Source organism: Pomacea canaliculata, linkage group LG2 (assembly GCF_003073045.1).
Source record: "Pomacea canaliculata isolate SZHN2017 linkage group LG2, ASM307304v1, whole genome shotgun sequence".
Classification (NCBI taxonomy): domain Eukaryota; kingdom Metazoa; phylum Mollusca; class Gastropoda; order Architaenioglossa; family Ampullariidae; genus Pomacea; species Pomacea canaliculata.
In genome coordinates this window covers 8395908-8418890 of record NC_037591.1, presented here as the reverse complement: position 1 = coordinate 8418890, position 22983 = coordinate 8395908, and the positions used below count along the sequence as shown (strand labels likewise).

The following is a 22983-nucleotide window of genomic DNA, read 5'->3' as shown; positions in this document are numbered from 1 at the left end:
GTACAGTATAGATTATTAGTATAAGTAGTGGTGGTAGGAGAAAGAAAGGGAAGGTGTGAGAAACTTTTCGCAGGATGAGTAGTATAATAATACTAACACTATAAACAAGTGCCAGACATATTGGAAGTGTCATCGTAGCAGTAGAAGAGGTGGAGGTATTCTAGCAGTAGCTACAGAAGATGATCATACTACTACTCTAATAACAACATTATTTTTATAGCGCGTTTCTCCCACTTTAAAGAAGGCGCAGTGTGTAAAGGCACAAAGTAAACTATAAAAATATTAAAAAAAATAAAGATTCAAAAAGAAGGCATACATAGACCAAAACACATCAACAAACGTAACAGCATAGCATATAAGTACAGCTGCGAAATCTCGCAGTCCAGACGAGGTGGAGAAAGGAAACTTCAACACTGGGTTGGAAGTTGTATTTTGAATGCGGGCAACACAGTGGAGAGCAGAGCTTAATATATAGTGATCGAGAGAACTTTAGTGAGAACCATATTAGAATATATATGGATCAGGACGCAGGCTGGCGCAAAACACACTTATCAACTTGAGTTCAGTCGATTCACACCGATCCGAAATGTAATCCGCAGTTTAGAGTAGTAGCAGCAACCTGTGTTGGTGGCACAAGGCCAGTGTGTCAAACATTGAATGTGTTATATCTCAGTATTCTCGACAGCGACACGTCACGCATGGCTGATATGACGTCTTGAGGCGCGCGTTCTAAGGGTCAGCAAAGAAAAGCTTAGTGTTAGCTCGTCAACATTTGAGAGCGTGCTGTTCTGATGTACTGCCGAGGCCATTTGAAAAAAGCTCGTTGGTTCGCTTCTATTCAGGGTATTATAAGTCTTCGGTGTACATGAGTGGCTAATAGTCTGGCGGATGCAATAGTGAAGGGGAAAATGGCCGCTAAGAGCGTCAGCACACAATATATATATATGTTTCTGTCCACCTGGAGCGGGTGACATACGCAATTTCTTTGGATTGAAAGAGTATGGAAGACCGTGGCGACTAAAGAGTAAGTTGTGAATACGTGTAAAATGAAGTATTTTCAATCGGCTTCGATCCTTCGTATCGAACAATAGAAACACAACATTTCGAAAATAAAAGGAGCCATTGGTAAGCGGCAATATAAAATTAAAGAAACGCAGGAACGAAAGGTTACTGATCGTACACACCACTAGGGAATACAGCAGTACTCAACGTCTTTTTCTACACGTACACTACACAACGATTCACACAGTACTGTACCACAATAGTACTGCCTATCCAAACACGTATCCTAACAGTAGCCTACATCAATAAACATAAGTACAGTAAAGTATTGTGCAGTACAGTACGCTCACTGTCGCTGTCATAGGAAGCAGATCCTGTCACGTGTTCAAATGCGGAAATCGTAGCGAAGTCGAGCGACTAAGTCCTAATGACCTGCTAATTTCTGTTGCTGTTTCCCTTCTCAGATTGCCTTATGGCCTTCCTTTTCTTTGATGCACTGACCTCAGTCGGAATGAATGAGCTCGTAACCACGAAACGACTAACTCGAACCGCGTAACCGAGGACTACCTGTATTGTAGTTTGTGTGAGTTGTGAGTAGTACTGCGGAAGAGCTAGATGAATGTGTACGACTATGAATAGTACTGTACGGGTAGAAATTACTAAATGGCATTTAAGGAAGTCGAGTTATTGTCATCTTAGCATAAGCGTGCATGTGCCGTCAGTCAAGGATCAGAAGTTGTCTCCCCACATGGCGTCTAAGTATCTATGGCTCTTCAGTCTTTTCAAAACGAGGTCTCATGTGCTCAGAATGCCCAAGAGCTAAATCGCACGGGCACTGCTGTACAAATGTACAAATTCTGTACAAATGGTGATAGATATGATTTGATGGCCAGACTTTCATTTATTTCGTTTGCACGGGATAACAAAACTTTGAATTTTAAAACTTTGGAGAGGAAATGATATTACGCTTTGAGCGTTTGAGTTGAGTGTTTGGTAGGTCTGTTTAGCTTTGAAAACCGATTCAGTTTAGGTCAGTTTAAAAGAACTGAAATGACAATTCACACAAGTATAGTTGACTACAAATATTGTAATTCAAATAAAGTTTAAAATTATTTAATAAATGCATGCGTTAATGGCGTCGTCTGCTAGAAAATCTACCTGTCTGGCTACCTGTGTTTTCTATTAGTTTCTGTGAGCGAGATCCCTAGCAAGGCTTACAAATCTTTTTTCTCCTCTAGAACTGTTCCTGGACATGTTTATATTCTAATTTCTTTGTATTTCTGCTTTTCCATTATTTATTTTCGAATGCTGGATGATTTCCGTTTGGATCTTCAAACTATGACATGATTCGTTTTTTATCCCTAGTCACCGCTCGTTATGACATCCATCAATGTTGTCTTCCTTGCACAAGTTTGCCACGTCCGACGCTGATTGCAGATGTTCTGGATACTGTGGGCGTTTCTGTGCTTCTGGTGCCAGTTTTTATTTTTGAAGTTCTCCGTTATTTGATAGTTTTGGTCTGTATAATGACTATGATGACTGCTATTCATTGATTCATTTGCATCAGAGTGAACACATACAGCTTGCTCTTGCTCACTTCATCGTGCATACGTGATGTGTGTGTGTGTGTGATTATATTGATATTTGCCGAGTATGTAGCGGCTTAGACATGTTCCTCGTGTAATGTCATCATCATCTTCTTCTTCGTTAAGCCCAGCTCACCTTGTTCCCTCCCCCCCCCGCTTTGTCGTTTGCTTCAAGATGCCGTCACAATCATCTTCTTCCTTTTTCTGACGTTTTTTGTTTGCTTGCTTTTTTGTTTGTTTTTTTTTTTTTTGTAACCCACCGGATCTTTTCAGACTATTGCGCTATTGTATGATTGGTTTTTTTTGTGCCCTACATGTATACATGTGTGTGTGTGTGTGTGATTGTATGTGTACACACATATATCTATATGGGTTTGTGTACGTATTTCTTAGCTCTCTATATATACATCTTAGCATTGCAGTCTATTTCTCCTACTAAGAGAAAAATCATTATAATATATTCTGTACTTAACAAATGTCGGTTAACTGGCTTCATTACTTGCATGTCCTCGCTTCAGTTCTTATGGGAATTCATTTATAAGACACTAAGACAACACGAGACAAAAGCCCTCATGTCTGTATCTAGAATTGCGTCGTTGTCAGACATCGTAAAATAAATTTAAAAATCGGTTATGTTAACTCTTGTACCAGATGTAACAGTAGTGAAAAGCCTGTTCGGAAATGACATGCCGGCGACACTGCTTGTTGCAAGTGTCTAGCACAGATCCAGTTATGCCGTCTCAGTAGGCAGTCCCTGTTTTGTTTTTTTTTGTTTTGTTGTGTTGTTTTGGTTGTTGTTGTTATGTTGGTGGTGTGTGTTTGTTTTTAATGATGATGTTTGTTGTTATTTGTTGTTGTTTGTTGTTTGTTTTACTATCAGTGAGAGACAATGGCAAATGCCGTTTTCGCTTTTATTGGTGCCCGCTGGTAGCATCCAATCGGATCTTATCAGCTTTCGTGTCCTTGTGGGAAAAAAACTAGGTATCATGACATTGTTCATCATTACAAATACACTGTAATTGTAAGAACCGGCATACTTTCGAAAGGCAAGTAAATCTTAAAGTCATTCAGATAAATTTGCCTCTCTTCCTTGGAAACCAGCATCAGAAATGTTCAAGAGTGCAAATAGGTGAAAGCTGTAACCTCCATAAAGACCAGTATAAACCAGCATATAATGTTTTAACATGCATCGCTAGCGTATGAGCACTACTTGTAATTGTCCTTATGGACTAATAAGGCTGTATATTGTGTAGACTATGATGTTAATGTGAGGATCCTACTATGTTTGCCGAAAAATATATGTGTTTGTACTTATAAAGAATTTTGAAGTATAAGATCTTACTTTCGTAACAAAATTGTATTATCAGTTGTATTATTGCACATTACATTGTTGTAATTCATAATTTTTACACATACAATTTGAAAAGCTTAGCTGCCAAAGAATAATGAAACCCTAAATTATTCCTTAGAAGACACACAAATGCTACGAAACGGTCCATCATTGCTTTCGATGACCGTCTTGTCAGTAACTTCGTCATGAAATATTTATGTAGTAATTAAATTCGTTTTAACTGCATGTTAACCTTACTTCCTTTCTAATTATTTCCCATAACTTTTTTGGTATTCCAAGTATGTAGAAGTCGCTTTTGTTTGAACTATGTGTAGTTTTTTTTAATAAAAAGCCATCTTGCCCTTCAAAAACGCAAGGAACCAACGCTTCTTTTTGCAACCACTGATCTCCCTCACGCAGACCTCTCCTGTGCTCAGGTATAAATTTGACTCAACGACACCGAAGCATGCAAATGTGGGCTTCTTTTCGACTGTCCGTCAGTTTGTATGTCGGTCTAGTTTGTGAGCGCGAGCAGTTATGCGAACTTCTATGTGTTCGTCATCAGGGTGGGTTATTAGGTTTCTTAGCTACCGTGAAACTAAGAGTCCGCTAGTCTAATGGAAATGTGGGTTTCGATGAGAGGCAGATTAGCCAGGGTTTTTACTCCAATTATTGTTTAGTATCCTACGTGCATATGTAAAGTGTAAAGGGCAAGGTGCCTGTACTTAAGAGTCTACTGTACAGTGCGAGTCATCCAGACCGAACCGAAACGAAACAAGAAGCAGTGAGATAACGATAAAGATAAACACCTGGCCAGTTGATAGACAAACAGGTGACGGATCATCATCATCATCATCATCATCTCATCATCATCATCATCATCATCATCATCATCATCATCATCATCATCATCATCATCATCATCACAATCGTCGTCGTCTTTGTCGCATCTAAGTCGTAACTAACCAAATTTCGTTCTATATCTGTCACGAAGAGCATGAATCTTCATCACTACTTTCAAGCTGGCCAATTGCGCCCAGCCATGTCCTGTAGCCGTAGATTAATTGCCTTCCCTCCTACCTTCCAGTCCCATGCGTGGGAGAAAAGCTGCTAATGTGACAGTTTGGCTGAAACTGGGGCAAGCGGCGTTATGCTCATTAAATTATTTTATGTGACCTGACGACTATGTGCCTCAGTATGTGGCCTGTTTATATACGTATTTTTATATTTTGGCATGAGGTATATTGGAGGCACGTGCGATCTACAAGTTTATTGATGTTGTTGTTGTTGTTGTTGCTGCTGCTGCTTTTGTTTGAGGCATTATCTTCAGCACCGTACCAATATGTGGGTGAGTAGACCAATCCCAGTAAGCACCGCGAAGCTTGTGTATAGATGCTAAGATCACGAACTCCGTGATCCAATCCAATCCTCATAAAAGCCCCCGCATTCTCTCAATATACGAGAAATGAAGAGGAAAAAAAAGAAACTTTTTTTTTAAATCTCCGTATAAAGGCATAAGCAAACATACTCTCAAAGTACGTGTGTTTTCCAACGTGACATCTCAAAATCATTCACTGCTGACGCCGTTTGGCGCTGGGTCTTCACTTCCTTCTAATTTTGATCTCATTACGGCGACCTATCGCGAGTGCCCACACATCGTCGCCGTGGTGACAATAACTTCCTTCCGAAACCTAATCTGCTGCTAAAACTAAAGCGTGTAAGCGTCTGATACTCCAAAGGCTCGAAGTCGAAGACTTAAAAACCTCTCCAGCCTGGTCGTGACCCGGCCTTCCTCAGTCGAGGACGAAGTGGCGATCACATCGCTATCCTTGTGCTAAGTGAAACTTTTGGAGTTTCCTTTCGTCTTTGCAGGCCTGGATTTTATATGTTGTTCGTGTTGACATGGTCTACGCAGGCAGGCACGTTCTTGGATAACAAAAAGTGAGATGTGAGTAGCTTTTGGTTTTTGTTTTGCTGGATGTCGTTTAGTTCATCATCCACGGGCTTGCATTACTGCAAACAAAACAACTAAATCTAAATGTAAGCCCAGTCTACGTTTAATTATATAAGCAAAATATGGGATAGTACTTAATAAAAAAAAAATTGATAAATGTTTCAAAAAAAAATCTAATCCTCAATGCACATCCAGAAAGTTACTCGCTAATTATTCGGCAACTCTAATTATCACCATACCAAAAAAAGTTTCTTTTGATCAGTCTGATAGTTTGAATAATACTTTCCTTCTTCCGGTCTTTAATGTATTCCGACGAGTAACTGCACCCTCTTCTTTCATAGACACCGCCTCTAGGGGAATACATACTGGCGCTGCCTCTTGGGGACGAATGACTACAACCTCCCTATCCCAAATACTCCAAGATAAATACATCAGGGTAACATAGCATCTACCAGTGGCATTGGCTAGGCCCAAATACTCCCGCAACATACTCCATGGCCATCTCCCGGCCCTAGACTGAGACTATTGACAGTTTTAAAAAATACTAATACAAATCTATATAAAAATACTCGAAAAAAATCATCTTGTAGAAAAATCCGAAGTACAAAAGACATGTGAATACCGCACCTTTCTAGGAAGACACCCTTGCATCTACATACGAGTTTGATCAGTTCCACAACATGTAAAAAAACTTCGGATATTAAAACTACTTTCCCCATATAAAATAAAGGAAATAGAATTAATGCGTTCCAACTCTCCCACAACACGATTTATATGTAAATATATTTGTAAATGCGGTATAATATACAATACTGTATAGTAAATGTTAATGGCACAATAGTATAGACAATAAAAGATTGATCTGATCCTTCTGTTTCAAAATTGTACAAATCGTAAATGTACTACAACCGTACTCGCGGCCAATGTCCACTACCCTAACACCACGCTCGTGCTTTTTTTAATTATCTCATGTTTCTGTGCCATGGAGATCATAAGCTTCTTCTTTTCAAACCTGTCCTTGGCACTCCTCGCAAAACTTGAAAAAAAGCTCGTAGCTACACACACACACGTGCAGGCGTGGGAGATGCGTGATCCGAAAAAGACCGAGGGACAACGGTGACGTCGGTAGAGGGACTGGCAACGCTAGCGAGTGAGCAAAAGTTGCCAAGCGCTTTATGCTACGACATTTAACGACACGAGCTCGTATATCGAACATCTGGTCGTAATTAAGAAAAAAATCTCCACGAATTTTTGGCTCGTATCTCGATTGACTCGTATATTGGTTCACTCGTATGTAGAAGTCTGACTGTATTTTAATCAGATTGACCTCGGTGACATCTGTTGGCGTTTGCGTTTTTCTGTGGTGCATAGCTCACTGTTGGTTCTTTTGTATTCCTTACTCCACGTCGCAGTGAGATCGACTACACTCGGGAAAATGTGCTATAAAAATTTCTTTTTGCTATTATTATTGTTATTTTCCTTACCGCTACGCTGCATGCAGTCACTAGCGGCGACATTTTTCGAAGGACCACATCCTGTTAGATCTGTCTACCACACGGTGAGCCATTACAGCTGCTGGCAGTATCAGGCCAATTTCTCTGCCACCGACCCGCAATGATGGTGAATTAAGTCCATTAAAGTGGAAGCAGCGCGGTGATGGGCTGCCTATTTTGCACAGCATTACAGTCCCACGTGTTTCCACAAAACAATCTTTTTCTGTGCCCGAACAAAGTCATGTTTTGCCTGGTTAAGGTAGCATCTAAAGAAATATCCCAACGTATGAAATATCCGGCGCAATAACTAAAGCGTCAGTCACCACAACAGTGAGTATTGGGTGTCGTGAGGTCGGATCTCGGCTCTCGCCACTGATATTCCTCTCAGGGCTTACCCTCGGTGATTTTCTGAACCTTGTGTCTGTGAATATTTGCTTCTTGGTGTCAATCAGTGTATGGTTTGTTCTTAATGTGTACCATCGTGCAGCTTCGTGTAAGCCCTCACTGATTATTATTTTTTTTTATTGCTGATTTGGGGCACACTCTCAAGTTTTAAAGACGTGGTTTTCCTAAGTAACGGTTCTCTAACTGGCTGCAGCCTTGACACAAATGCATCTATATTGTGTATTTGATCTCTTTCTCTGTGCTAGAAGGCTATAATATCTAAAATGGATTTATTATCCTGGATGTAGCTAAGCTCATTCATTCAAAAAACTTTTTTTTAATTCTTTTGGTCACCCAAAACAATTATTTTCGAAAGAGTGAGTTTCGTTCATTAAAAATATATTAAGTCACAAACATTTTGAAGGAACAAATTTTGTTCTGTTCACATGGTGTGAATCTCTAAACATTGCAGTTTTCACCTGGGTTTTGGAAGGGGAAAAGGACCTGCCTCATTTTCTTGACAACACATGCTTCGGCATTGGATCTTTTGTTGGCTGCTAGCCTCAGTGACGTGACAAAGACATTTAGGTTCGTCAGAAATTTTGGTAACATAAAAATAAACAGAATGTACTTTTGTCTAATAAACTGATAACAGCTGAACGTCTGTTAATTAACTGTCAACTTTGAGCTTATTTTCATAGTTGACTCGGGTTGGTCTTTATTGCTAGAGATGAAACTATAAGTAGGGTTTGGTTCCTTAGCAAGATCTGTTCTTTTTGGCCCAATGAATCTAAACTCTAGGGTACTAGCACTAAGCACCTTTGCTAGCTCTCATGTTTTATGTCCAATATTGGCACTTTTATAGGATAAGGTATGCTTTATCCGCCCTTGCAATACCAAAGGATAGTTAATACGCGAATAGGTAAAATTTATTTATAAAGCATGCTGGCACGGGGTTGCAGCTTGGAAGGTAGTCTCGTTAGTAGATGCGACTGGCTGATATTCAAAGGACGAAGAGGGGTGCGGGTTGGTCTACTTCCGGTTTGCGCAGACCAGCTGGCGAAACAAGAAAGCGAAGAGGACTCGCCTTTAATGTGTAAATCCGAACGCACAGATGGACAAAAACAGCGACACTGCGAGGATTGATAAGCCAGAACTTCCTTCCTTGACACGATGTGAGGAAAAAAAAAACCAACATAAAAGCGCATGTCCGTGTGTTTGTGCATGTGTATGTGTGAGAGAGAGAGAGATCAGGTTCGTACAGCTTGAGTTTCAAGATCTTGACATTAGAAAATTAAAACCTTGCGCACGTTCGTGAAATTACCATCATCACTGTCATATGTCGAATGATTTGTTAAACAAGAGAAGACGAACAGATAAAGCGCAGAGAGAGAGAGAGAGCGTATGAGAGAGAGTGCGTGAGTGAGTGAGACATTCACTCGCTCAATCACCCACACTCACACCCTTAAACTAATACCTTCTAAGTTATTTCCAATTCTAAATCATTTATTTTTGCTAGCAAAAGTAAACACGGGTTTCTTCTGAAAATATCGATAAGTAAATAGCAGAGAGGGCAAGAAAGACTTTGCCTTTCGGGAACGTCTTCAAAGACGAACAAGGCCTTCGCAATCTATGGGTCTGTTTGGCTGGTGATGAAAGGCTCAGATCCCTCCGTACGGCTTGTTCATTTAGATGGACAATGCAGTAAAGATAAATCCCACTCGCAGATGAGCACGGCATATTTATCTGCGACAAAATGGCGGGTGGAAATGGACAGTCGCACACAATAGCCTACACACGCATGTTCAGTTCGTTGTTTGTGCCATGTTGGCAACCGATGTCCGTAGCCTTTTTGTTTGGCAGTTGGACCGCGATGAAGGACAAAAAAAGCAATTTTCTCTCCCTTTTAGTCTCTTACTTTCTTTCTTTCACGCACGCGGGCGCGCGTGCGCGCGCGCACACACACATTCAGCTGATGTAGCAAGTCAATATTTTGCTGTATGGCAGCGAGGTATTTCGAGTACGATTGTTATAAAGTTTCGTTATTTCCTTTTCACTCCTGTTTCACCGAAGGTTCTGACGTGTTCTTCAGTTTGTTCAGATTTTTTTTTTTATTTTGTCGATCTCCGAGGTTGTCAAGAGGTTGACAATGAGCAAGTATTTAAAGGAGCATCTTGTTTCTTGCTGGAAGGCGCGCGGTCTTCTAAGGGCGAGAAAACACTGGAAGGCCATTACATCTCGGGGAAACGTTCAGGTCTGAAGGTTGGTGGTCGTTCAGTGTGTCCAATAGCCTTTTGTGACTTTATTTTCTGCACCTACGTCGGTCATCTTAAACAACTTGAGTGAAGGTCAGTTTTGTGAAGCCGATTTATGGATCAGGGACAAGAACAGGGACGGAGAGCAATGGACTTTATGCTAAAGCCGATGGTGAAACATTTATTCTTTTAAAAGTGTTTTAATTTATTTAATCCGCTGCATAGCTTAGGGATAAAATATAGGAAGAGAGCAGGGCACTTTGTGCTAAAGTCGTTGGTTAAAAATTTGTTCTTTTATAAGTATTTTAATTTTGTTTTGTTCTTTTCTTTGTTTCTTTATTCTGGATATCTTAGGGTTAGCTTTATCTCGTTTGCTTGATACGTGTACATCAATAGTCACTCCTAGTATTAAGGTTTAGGTAAGGACAGGGTGAAGGTGAGGTTAGGGTTTTGATTCGGGGTTTTTGTAGAGTGAACAATCAAAATGAACGAAGAAGTCATTAAATTTCATCAAGTCTGATCGCATCATATAAAAATAGAAAAGACGGTCTGCGAAGGCGTTGCCCATGTCGGTACGGGAAAAGTTTTACATCCACTTGACAGTCAGGTCGCCTTTGGCGTCTTCGAATCCTCGGTTCTGATTTTGTCATTCCGGTGTTCCCTATTTTCACTTCCCTCCTGAAAACTTTGACCTCACTTGTCTACACCGTCAACCACCCCAGTTCCGCTTGGTTCTTCTGCCACAAAATAGTGTAAGCCTGTGAAAGCAGAAAGGCGAGTGATTAGAATTGACCTTGGTTGTTCCAGCTGTTGAATATGTGTGTGTGCCTGACCCCTCATAGGGTTGAGGGATGAAAGTCTTCGATGAAGAGAGGTGGAGGAGATGGGCAAAGTCCTCAGAACAAAAGCTGACTCCGAAAAAGTAGGATCTTTAACTCCCTCCTCAACGACCAAAATGTTTGGGGAACTCATTCATCCCATGACTTTATTTTAGATACGTGTTCAAAGAAATATATATATATATACTTGTTATACTTATCTTTTCAAGTTTTCACAAAATGTAACATGTCCTAAATTTGTATTTGGAATATTATTGACTCAGTGAGACTGACATATAAACACCAAAGAGAAGAATTCGTGTCCAGCAGTTCTGAGAAAAGCTAGCTGTTGTTGCACGGTGAAATGTAAAGTTGCTGGCTGTAGTTTGAGCGGGGAATGATACTCTCCTCCAACCATCTTCTGTGCACAGATGCGGCAATGGCTGGCAGTCTCGGCGCTACTGTCGCTGGTGGCGGGGAATGTGGTGGGAGCTGGGCGACATCCCAAGCAAACTTTCAGCTCGGGGGAACGGCGCTTGCTGCGGAATCTGGTGACCCTGCTCAAGAACGATCCTGACCTCGCACACGGTAAGGTCAGACTTTGCTTTTCTGGCACTGTCAATCAACGACCCCCTAGCCACACCTAATCAGTGTTATTTAGGCCCTGTTAATCATCGGTAATTCGGTATATATGCACTGTCAATCAGCTAGAAACTGTCAATCGTTTACCTCTAACTACTGTCATCAGTCAGCGGTAAGCTCTGTCGACAACGGCAGAAAGATTTTGCACGTTGCACAGTTAAAGAGGCGTGATGCATTAGCATCTGTGGAGTATCCCTTTGCGATTCTTAGACATTTAGCCTGTCAGTATTCCAGCTCCGACATCTGAATCTTAGTTTTCTAGACAGTCTCGATCAACCTCTACCCAATCTGTCAATCAACCTTCAACCTCTTTCAATCGACCGTTCTCGAAATCAAATATCTCATTTTCCCTAATTATCCCCACTGTCACACATTGTCAGTCACTGTCAATCACCTGTCACCACCACCGTCATATCATTCATGCCAAACTAGCGAGACATGTTATCACCGGAGGTGTCATGGCCTCCATGGGCTAAGATGTTTCAGCAGACGACGGGGACTCTCAGGAGGAAATGGCCGAAAAGTGGATGATGAAGACGAACAAAGAACTGATAGAGTGGAACAGGGCCGGGAGCCTGGCGAACTGGGAGTTCGTGACAAACTTCACAGACGAGACCAGGCAAAAAGTGAGAAAGGACATGTTCGTCCATCTTTCTTGATTAGAAAGTGTCCTTCTTTTCCTCTCGTTATGAAGTCAAGGATTTAACGGTGGCTATTCTTTCTTTCACGTCATTACGTGGTAATATTTAGTGGTGGTGGTGGAGGGGGATGTTAGTATAACTTGGTTGTTGTTGTTGTTGTTGTTGTTGTTGTTGTTGTTGTTGTTATAATTATAAAAGAGCCTTTCCCCGTGTAGATTCGAGCTCAATTAGCTGCACGCGAAAGACTCCAAACAGAAAGAATGATATAGCAATGTGACACGATGTAAATAATGTAAAAATCTTCACCGTTTATGAGACTGGAGTTGAATATCACTATATTTGATCTGATTTTATTATCAAATAAAAAAAATCAGTTTATTCTCAAATTCGAAAAACGTGCATTCATACATTTATACATCTAGTTAGTAGCTCTAAAATGATGTGTTAACGAACATAATAAAAATTGTAAAAATTATATGTGCAACATCACAGGGAAAAGAAAAATACGAACTAACGCAGCACTGCTATTTTTTTCGTGAAAAATGTATTTACCTATTTGTGTACTTGTACTATTTAGTATATTTAGTACAATGTTTTTAAATCATATTTTTAAATTTCTTTAATAGGCGTTATCGTACATTAACACAATCAGTTTCTGTACCTTGTGGGTTATAAATAAACTTCCTTTGTATTTAACTATATATATATAATCCACATTTAAGAACTTCCCTTGTCTCTCTCTCTCTGTCTCTCACTTTAATAATAATAATAATAATAATAATAATAATAATAATAATAATAATAATAATAATAATAGGAATTCTGTAGCTCATTTCCCCACACAGAGGCAAACTCAATGCGCTTACCAAGATGTAAAGGACATGAGGCACTGATGCCGTATGACAGAGAAGGGCATCACAATCAGCAATCATACAAACACATGTTCACAGTTAACATACATATATCTATATATACATGCATACACAAGCTAAAGGTGAGAGCACACTAGAGAGAGAGAGAGAAAAATGAATAAAGGAAAAATTACTTGACTTCTAACAGATGCTGTCAGTGGAAAGTAACCGGTCCCGTTGGTACCAGTCCGCTTTGAGCGAGGGCAAGCAGTTTGAGACAAACCACTTCCGCCCAGACCTGCGCCGTCAGATCGAGATGTTTGTCTTCAACAGTGAATCTGATGACCCCGCCGTGGAAGAGTGAGTTGTGAAAATGCTCACTCTCTACCTCTTTCTGTGTTCGCCAATCTGTCTTCCTCAATGTCTGGGCCATTGAAACGCTCGTTAGCACAACGGTAAAAGGCTTGTTTGACACCACTGCTGCGAGAACTGGGGCTTAGATCAATCCTACAATGATCCCCAAGCCCAGAGCTTAAAATCGTGAAGGGATTTTAATATATATATACACGACATATTTTCCCAAGATCTTCCTTTGGCCGATGCCTTTACAACGTATCTATTCACTGTGGATATTGTCTATTACCTTTCTGTCAATGGGGATGTTTGTAGGCGTCTGTCTCGAGAAAGGAAGGTGAGAACTAAACCACGATTTGGGGAAACAGTATCTTCCGCCGAGCGTCACCCAAACATTAAAAAAAGAATTGTATCTAGTATTGTGTTTTAACATCCCGCAGAACCATCAGAATCATTCATTCTCTTTATCTGCAATAATTTTAATCAGCCTATGGTCGACGGACTTGGGGAGAGGGTGCTGGACGAAGGCAGTGGCTGACTGAAAACTTTTCATCGTGGTACAGTCAATCCATTTCCTTATGTTTGCCACCCAGTTCTTACTCTATTCGCCTCGGTACCGGCCTCCCTAAAAGAAAAAAAAAAAAAACCTGAAAGACGATCTTAAAGTGTTGTGCCGAGTCAAGTTGGCGTTTCTCGCTGTTGGAAGAAAGGGTTTTTGGTGGCCCCATGGATGTAGTTATGAAATGCACTGGGAACTTTGCCCCAGACCGGAAGCATTATAAAGTCCTTTAAATGCAGACAAGCGCAGACCTCAGAGGTTGGCTATAGGTCCTGTAGGTCCCCAGTCTTGCTTATGACCAACAGCCACGGCTACAAAGGGCTTGATTTTTTTTTTTTTTTTTTTTTTTTTTGGTTTTGGCAGAGGGCCGTTGCGATGTCAGTGCACAAAGTCGTTGTACGCTACCATCATTCATACTAAAACTAGGAGATGGTATAGCACACTTATCCTTAAAACAATTCAAGGAGCTGTTGAGGAATTTCAGTTTATGTAATCTTGCGTTTTCTAAACAGTACGCGCAATGGGTGCCGGTGACAGTTGCTATTCCTTTGCTCAGCTGGGAAAAAAATTTCTTATCTTTGTTACCAACAAAACCCTCCTTTCGTTTTCTTTAAATCAAACAGAAATGGAGGATCTTGATTATTCTGTTACCGGAACATTCTTGTATGAATTTTCTATAGCGATTATGCAGGATCGTTTCAGGTTAAAGGGTAACGTTTTGAAATGCCTTGCTCGTATCATTTGTACAGTGACTACCCCCAGGGCTTTCAAGGCTGGTCTTGAATACCCAGGTGTCACCTACCCCTCCCTCTACCAGTTTCGATGCTATGCATTTATGAAGTGTTATTGTTTTTTCTAATCATTCTACTTTTGTTTTAGCGCAACGAAACATTGACAGAGATAGACTCTTTAAAAGTGATTTTATTGGGGTTTTTTATTACTACCACCAGCGAGATCAGGGCAATCCAGTCTGAAATGGAGACAATATACAGCACAGCCAAGGTATGTTTCCCCGAGGACAAAGGTGGGGCTGCACGTAAGGGCAAGAACAAATGTCTTTCCCTCGAGCCGGATTTGGTCAGCATCATGGCGCAGTCACGTAACCCAATACTCTTGCTGATATACTGGGCGAATTGGCGGGATGTTTCTGGACGACCCATTCGACGGCTTTACGAACGATTTGTCGAACTCCTGAATGTGGGGGCCAAACAGAACGGTACGTAACACTATCCATTTGCGTGAACGTTTAATGAAGATATCCGACAAGATTCATTAGAAGTAAAAGAATCTTTATCATTCTACCATCAAGCAAACTACAGTAAGAAAAATTAAATCAAAATGCATGAACGGTGAAGGATGGTACTCAGCAAGATACATGAGCTGTAAGTAAGACTCCAGATACGCATGGAACGGTAAATAAAAACAAGATACGCGAATAATGACCGAGGAAGGGGGGGGATGGTGTTTGCGCCGAGCCAGTAACTAAGGCTATATCACGACAAAGCAGCTAGCCCTATGTAAACATATAGAGACACTTGTTTGAGAAGACCTCCTGGGCGTGCAGGTTTCGCCGACTTCGGGGCGGCGTGGCGGAAGGAACTCTTCTTCGACAGCGACAACTTGAACGACATGACGAGCCATTTGTGGAGCCAGCTGCGACCGCTTTACCTGCACCTGCACGCTTACGTTCGGCGCCGCTTGAGGGAGCACTACGGTGTGAAATTCGTTGGCGAAGACGGGACCATTCCTGCTCACCTTTTGGGTTAGAGTTCTTTTCCAACAGTAGTCGCTTCTTCCCAGCAAGATTTTTTTTTTTTTTTTTTGTGTGTGCTATGGGAGCTGTTTCTTGGTAGTTTAGTCCACAACAGTCTGTCGTCACAGCACTTAGCTTCCCTCATCAGAAAAGTCAATTCTCTAAACAATTATCCTTGTTGCTATTGTTGCACTAAAAAGCAAAATATAAAATGAACAGGAAACAGAAAATTAAATAAAACTGGAAAAAAACAGACAATGAAAATTTAATACCTGATCAGTTGATAACAGTTTCCAGACACTTCCACAGATTATGTTACTGTTGTTGTCAAAAAGATGCACAGATAGTCGGTTGTACTTAACATTTTTCTCCGTCAAATAAAGAAATGCATGTATTGAAGCCATTTACTGTTTTGTCACTAGGTAACATGTGGGCGCAGAACTGGGAGAACATCTACTCCCTCGTAGTACCTTACCCTGAAGTAGATCGTGATTTCTCCTCCGCCGATCGTATTATCCAGCGTAAATACGACGTGATGGGACTCTTTCGTCTGGCGGAAGACTTCTTCGTGTCAATAGACTTATTTAACATGACCAAGATATTTTGGGAGAAGTCTATGCTTGTAAAGCCACCGAATCGAGATGTGCAGTGCCATGCTTCCGCAGAAGATATGTTTGCACCAGGTGACTTCCGGTAAGAGGCTTCTCCACAAGTCCACCCAGTCTAGATGTCTGATGCATTTTTTTTTCAGTCAATAAATCTTTTTAGTTTTAGTGGGGGGTTTTGAGTACCAGTAATTGCATACGCATTTTACTTCCACGCTCTGCTATTGCTGTTTCTGATTACCTGACTAATTTTTTTTCTTTCCCTACCAGATATGTCCCATGAAGTCAGATGCACTTAATATCCTTAGTGAAAATGATTTTAATTTTTAAAAAAAAAAACCATTAATATGTGTGTGTGCGCGTGCACGCATCATGTGACTGCAGGATCAAGATGTGCACGGAAGTGTCGGAGTCGTACCTGGAGACCATTCACCACGAGATGGGACACGTGGAGTACTTCATGGCTTACAGTCACTTACCTCCCCTGTACCGTGATGGCGCTAACTGCGCTTTCCACGAAGCCATCGGGGACACCATCGCGCTATCCGTCATGTCCAGAACGCACCAGAGGGTGCTTGGCCTGGACACCACGCAGCCTGGCGCTGACGATTACAGTGAGTATTTGCCACCAGCTCGTCAAAGTACATTTTTGCTGTTGTCTGGACATTGTTGTTGTTGTTGCTCAGTGTTTCAAGTGTCTAGTGAGTCTGCGACATCAGCAAAAGCTGTTGGTCTGGTTGCCAAAGTTTTTATATTTTTTCTTAACGTAGAAAAGCGAACGTATGGCTTGCACAAGGTAAAGGTCATACAGCCCCACTGGCCGTAGTGTGTGAACATAAGTTTTTTCCAGTCACTATACTTACTGAGCCTTGAAACAGCGGCCCAAATTTCGCGCACTAAGCACCCGACCTTTCATGCTAACCAACCGGGTTAGGAGAAGGGGTCTGCCTTTCACACGCTCAGTCCACATCACTTTAGAACTCTATGGTGCCTATATACAGTAATTACTTGTTTGCATGTGAATTTTGGGCTATGTTTAATGTGTAGAAAGGAGATGCAAACTCTCGTTCACTGAAACAAAAGGTTTCACCAACTTCAAGCCATGATATTAATGCACTCCATCTCTAGACTGTGTTTTCTCGTTATGCTAAAATGCTCTTTAGTGGGTCTGACGTTACAATCATCTTTGTTCTCACATTTGTCATCGCCGGTTATAGATTTCTCTTCATTATCTCAGATTGTCACATGTCATTCCCAGCAACAGTCAAAGCTCTAAAAATCATGTTAATATGAAATTAAGCAATGATGATATCAGGGGAAGCTGGCTGTCCTCAAAGTGAGGACGACACTGGTGATGACTCTCATTGTACTGTGATGACGAAGTCAGCAGTCCACTAAACTGTCTTGGACTGTTCTGTTCTAGACCTGGCTAAACATTGAATTTTGAGCTAGAAAACGACGTAGTTCATTGTTCATCTCCAAGCCAGGTCTAGAACAGAACAGTCCAAGACAGTGTAGTTTCATTTCCACCGTTATTGGCAGCTCTGTCCTATGAAATGATGCCACAATGCTAAGTAACATAGCTTGCCTCTCTAATGCTGCGTGTGCATTAGATATGTTTTGAAAGTACGTTTTATTTTATTAAAACTGTGATAGATAATATTTATAACCAGAATATGTATAGGTGGTTAGCATTTTATAGAAGCAGATTTCTTTATAGGTCTTCGTTTTGTTTTGTTTTCTCCAAATACAGAGCGGTCTATTAACGACCTCATGAAGATGGCACTTTACAAAATCGGGTTCCTTCCCTTTGGCCTGTTGGTGGACAGGTGGCGCTGGAATGTCTTCAGTAATGTCACAAAACTCGACAACCTTAACCGCGATTGGTGGCAACTACGGTAAAATATTAGAGAACATACAATAACCACAACGTCCTGTCTGTACTTCACTTTGGACGTGTAAACTTTTCCTCAAGCTTTCTCATACAGAAAAATCCCCCAGCGATGTATTCTATGTAACACTGTTTTGTCTGCCCAGCATGTCCTTGTAGGTTCTTCTATTCATCTACATCATTACATAACCTTTATCGAGATTTTTCGCTTTATATCTGCCTTTTTAAGCAGTTTAATGTTTTTCAACAGATTTGAGCAATCATTAGTATTATATCGAACTGTGATAATAATTTAACACAAACATTACAATATAGACTCCATTATACATTATATTATACATTGTATTAAAATAGAGGTTATGTTGGATGAACAATAACATTTTCTTTGGGGATCATGATATAACCAAGTGTAGCCGACGGGAGCACTGGAAACCCTAATTCATCCATCCATCTGGATTATCGTCGTTGTTATCATGTTGGTTTTCTTCGTTTAACCTTCTCTGTGAGATTTCACTTTAAGTAGCTAATAAGTACCTTTAGAAGCTGGAAGATGTATTATGTGAAGTCAAACTTACCATGCTGATTGTCGTGACGTAATCTTTGAAACCGTTTCTTCTTTGCTGCAGGCTGGACCTTCAGGGAGTGCGTTCCCCTATACCCCGCTCGGAGGACGATTTTGATCCGGGTTCCAAATTTCATATACCCAGCAACTCGCCCTATATCTGGTAGGTGCGAGCGTCTGTTGTTACGTACGTGAATTGTGCTCACCCTCCCAATGCTTCTGATTGGCTTTCGTATGTTTGTGTGTTTTGGCCTGAACTATACTGTACGCTGTGATGGATTCATGCAGTTTTCCAGTTGTTACGGTCGTTTCTGCTGTTGACTGATTCTAATAAGGAAAAGACACCCTTAGGTGTAATTGTCTCCCTAATTTCAGTTTTCTATCATAATGAATGGCGTTGTTACATTTCTATAGTATTGTGTCTGAGTAGGAAAACAGTCATCCGCTGTAGAGCAATGGAGCTGGTGTCTACTTTTATGACTAAATCACCTTCAGTTACGTTTCAGCACATCTTTGTAAACTGTAGATAAATAGTACTAGAGACAGGTATTAGCATTGTGAAAATGTTTATATTACTATAGATAGTACTACAGGTCGTTAGTATCACGGATATGTATATATCGATGTAGATAGTACTACAGACAGGTATTTAGTCTTATGGATATATATCTATTGATGTAGATAGGTAGTGGAAGGTGTGGGATCTGCTAAAGAGTAAGCAGAGGGGGCACTTGTTAGTCGAAAAGGAGACAACATATAATGTATGACAACATTTCATGCAGTAATTTAAAGACAGACATGAGATAATGAACTATGCCCAGTCATTTGAAAATAATTTGCTCTGGGGTGAGCCAATGGACTGGCCCATTGTTTCGCGCTTCACAAGAAAGGCAGAGAACAAAGAAAGCTGGCGAGAGTTGATGGATAACCCTATTTGGTGTTCCTACGACCAATCACCAATAGAAAACTGCTGCTGCTGCATTTTAAGTCAGGTGATGGCGAAGGCTAGAGCTGCAACATTATCTGCGGTCTCTCTCTCATGGTCTCCTTATTCTGCTGTTATTGTTATTAGTATTATTGGAAGTAGTAGCAGTAGTAGTATTCGCATGTGGTTTACACATGGCTGAAAACTTGATTTTGTTTTGACGGCCTTGTTTTTTGTCTGTCCACATTATCAGCTACTTCGTGAGCACCGTCGTGCAGTTCCAGTTCTACAAGGCCATGTGTGAAGCCAGCGGCCATGAAGGCTCTCTCCATGAGTGTGATTTTTACCGATCACCGCCAGCTGGTCGCCTCCTCAAGTCAGTTTTGCTTTGGAGAATGCTGCTTAACTGTCATAAGATATAATCATTTCCTGCGAAAAAATGTTAGGGTAGATTGTGTAGATCACGAGGGATGTAGCGTTAGAAATGAGCAGTAAGCAGACAAACAAGTAGAGAGAATAAGTGCAGGCTGAGAGAGGAAAGAAGGGTTTAACAATCCAACCAGATATATGAATACTCAACGTGCAGACACACACACGCACGCACGCACTCCGACACGTACGCGTACATTAACACACCATACAAGTACCACGCAAAAGACATCACTTGGGCAAGCACCACACACACCAGCACCGTCACCACTAACCAGCAGCAACAACAACAGATGGAGGAAAAGGAGGGAAACGAAACAGCCTGACACAAAGACATTTAGCCACAGAGAAGAAATGCAGACAGAGTAAGTGAGAGAAAATGAAAAGGCAGAAAGTCTGCATAGACTGAGAGACAGATTAGCGTAATAAAGCTTAGTTAAGAACAAGGTGGTAGTAATGGACAGATACTTGTTGCTCTGTCTTTGCAGGCGTCTGCTAGAACTAGGCGCCAGTCGACCATGGCAGGAGGCACTGCAGAAGATGACGGGTTCTCGCGAGATCTCTGCCTCTGCCTTGCTGGAGTATTTTCGACCGCTGGAGAAATGGCTCAAATTTAACAACGATCTGTACAACGAAAAACTTGGATGGAAAGGAGCAAAAATCAATTGGAAATCAGAATGACCTTCCTGTTTACTATATCTTAATATATGCACTCTGTCCTTTTTCAGGCAAGCATTCTTGTCCATTAAAGCCATTCGACTGTGTAACATGGTTCGCAACTCCTAAGATGAAAACATTAGTTATAAAAATTTTAAAAAACGCTTAAGCCAAAAGAGTATAGAAAATTAAAAAGTATATTTTAACATAAACGCCGTTTAGACTCGTTTTCTGAATTGCTTATTCAGATTACTCCAAACAGCAAGGTCATAGACCACATCCTTGAACTGGTTCACAAGTGTGTTCTTTTTCTTCTGAGAAAATGTTCCGAGGAGTGAAATAAAAGAAGAAGGTAAAGGATCGGTCATATACCCTAGCTCCCGGGGTGCCAGTGAACAATGAGTGGCTCTCCATGTATAGGACAAGTGCAAGGAGGGTGCCAACTCTCCTTTGAGCTTTCCCCTGATAAATCACCAATACACAAGAAGGGCAGGAGATTTCCCTGTCACAAACCCGGGTGAGCATCGAACCTTTTGATCCAAAATCGAGCACACTAACCATCAGGAAATAATGGGTAAATGTGGGTTAAAAAAAAAAAACGTTTGCATGTAAATGTGGTAAAACCATTTATATGTAAATGTGGTAGACACGTCTCTGCGTTTATGGGCAGATGAGCTCATCGAAAAACGTGTGCATTGTGTCTCTGGGCTGCTGTCTAAGGATCTCATGGATGAACGAAACATTTCCTGAGTTATTCTGACCTCTAAGGAAATGTGCAAGCTTCTGTCTGTCGCCTGCAGCGTTGCAGTAAAACTCCATCCACTTGAGCCCGCAATCATGGACCGTTGGGAAGATAGCGACCAGCCTCGGTGGCAGGTAAAGGCCGGTAGCAAACTGTAAATTTAAAAGACCTGTGATCGATTCTCGAAACAACCGTGGTGGCAGCCAGATAACTTTGCTCGACAGAAGCCTCGCCTACACGCTATGCACCTTCGTGGAAAGAATACGAGTATCAGAGAAAGCATCGACATCTAGTGGTTAATCAGATCCACGAACAGTTTGAGAACTACCTGCCTACTCAGTCTTTCTACAGGGTGGATATCTCATCCAATCAATCAGATGACCAGACTGTGGCGTCTGCCTGGACTGTGACCTTATGCCACTGCAGATTGTAAGGGACTAACCGAAAAATGGAAATATCTTAACACAATGTTCTGCATTGCGCTGTACTTCACTTTACAACATAAACAACTTGAACAGTACTTTTCCATGTAACAGCAGCCTACACTGCATCATACACTAAATAGATTGTATTTATTACATTACTACAATACATTATACACTAAATTAATACGTTGCTCATCACTAACTTGCTAACACCGCAAAACATTCGCATGTGCGCGCGTGCCAACACCCATACACATTCGCGAGCTTCATTATTCTCTCTCTTTTTCCTCTCTTCGCTTTTCACCTTGTTTTTAGTGTTGACTAAGTCTCAAAAGCATGAAAAGCATTTTTTTTTCATTCAGATGTCATGAAAATTTTATGAATTCAACATTTTTTGTCACCCGTGTAACACAATCAGCTTTAAAATTTGTATTCTATGGAATTGTCATTGGCTGTAAAAGTTGTGACATCCTGTTCTCTAACTTACACTCCAGATGTGTGTGAAAATAATCGCATACGTACAAAAGCAGTCGCATATGCATGCACGCACGCACGCGCAAACGAATTCACCTACGACTGCAACAGACATTAAGGACCAGCCATAAACATGAAGTTCAAGATGTGTTTTATCTCAAACACGCATTTTGTTAATCATGTGCGTGAGAAATCTGAAGGTCTTTGCTGATTAATGTCACCTTCGAGCCTTTGTGCTGTTTTTCTGCACAACGAGTTCAAAATTAAAGCCTTTGACGTTCACTGCGGTCCTGTGTTTTTTTTTTATACCTTCTTTCCATTCATTCCTTTGATTAGTTTTTATATTCTCTCATTTAACTGTTTGGATTTTAAAATTGTTTTGTATGGGATGAAAGGTCTTTTGTTGAGATATCATCTAAATAATGTGCAATGGCTTGTATACCAAGGCTGCGCAGGCTTCACTTGACTTCTTTATGCTACTCTACATCTCTTCTTTATTTATCTTTATTTATAATTAATTTTTAGTCAATGATAAACTCCTGGTAATAACAGCTGGTAATAAAATGGTAATAACAGCTTGAAAATGTTCCTTTAAATAATTTGCATTCACAGAGACGGTCTTGCAATAGTAAGTCCAAAAAAAAAAGTGAT

General features: G+C 40.8%; 1 protein-coding gene across 3 annotated transcripts; it reads left to right on the top strand.

Annotated features, from left to right (window-relative positions):
- Nucleotides 1-705: 705 nt before the first annotated feature.
- LOC112557226 (angiotensin-converting enzyme-like) lies at nucleotides 706-22614 on the top strand. Of its 3 annotated transcripts, XM_025226959.1 has the most exons (13): nucleotides 8849-8924; nucleotides 9881-10011; nucleotides 11254-11410; nucleotides 11942-12090; nucleotides 13165-13316; nucleotides 14820-15085; nucleotides 15434-15631; nucleotides 16045-16315; nucleotides 16612-16841; nucleotides 17981-18125; nucleotides 18745-18843; nucleotides 19859-19981; nucleotides 20523-22614. In XM_025226959.1, the coding sequence occupies exons 1-13, from the start codon at nucleotides 8864-8866 to the stop codon at nucleotides 20713-20715; spliced, it is 2175 nt and encodes a 724-aa protein (XP_025082744.1). In that variant the 5' UTR covers nucleotides 8849-8863; the 3' UTR covers nucleotides 20716-22614. The 3 variants fall into 3 exon arrangements, with proteins under 3 accessions (XP_025082746.1, XP_025082745.1, XP_025082744.1); XM_025226961.1 differs by lacking the exons at nucleotides 8849-8924; nucleotides 9881-10011 and adding an exon at nucleotides 706-1024; XM_025226960.1 differs by lacking the exons at nucleotides 8849-8924; nucleotides 9881-10011 and adding an exon at nucleotides 5539-5866.
- The last annotated feature ends 369 nt before the right edge of the window (nucleotides 22615-22983 follow it).

Excerpts from the sequence above, each read along its gene's own strand:
- LOC112557226 (XM_025226959.1), top strand. The coding sequence starts at position 8,864 with ATGGACAAAAACAGCGACACTGCGAGGATTGATAAGCCAGAACTTCCT. Across the intron at positions 13,317-14,819 it reads GATGACCCCGCCGTGGAAGA|CGAGATCAGGGCAATCCAGT; the intron begins GTGAGTTGTGAA and ends TACTACCACCAG. Across the intron at positions 18,126-18,744 it reads CGCGATTGGTGGCAACTACG|GCTGGACCTTCAGGGAGTGC; the intron begins GTAAAATATTAG and ends TCTTTGCTGCAG.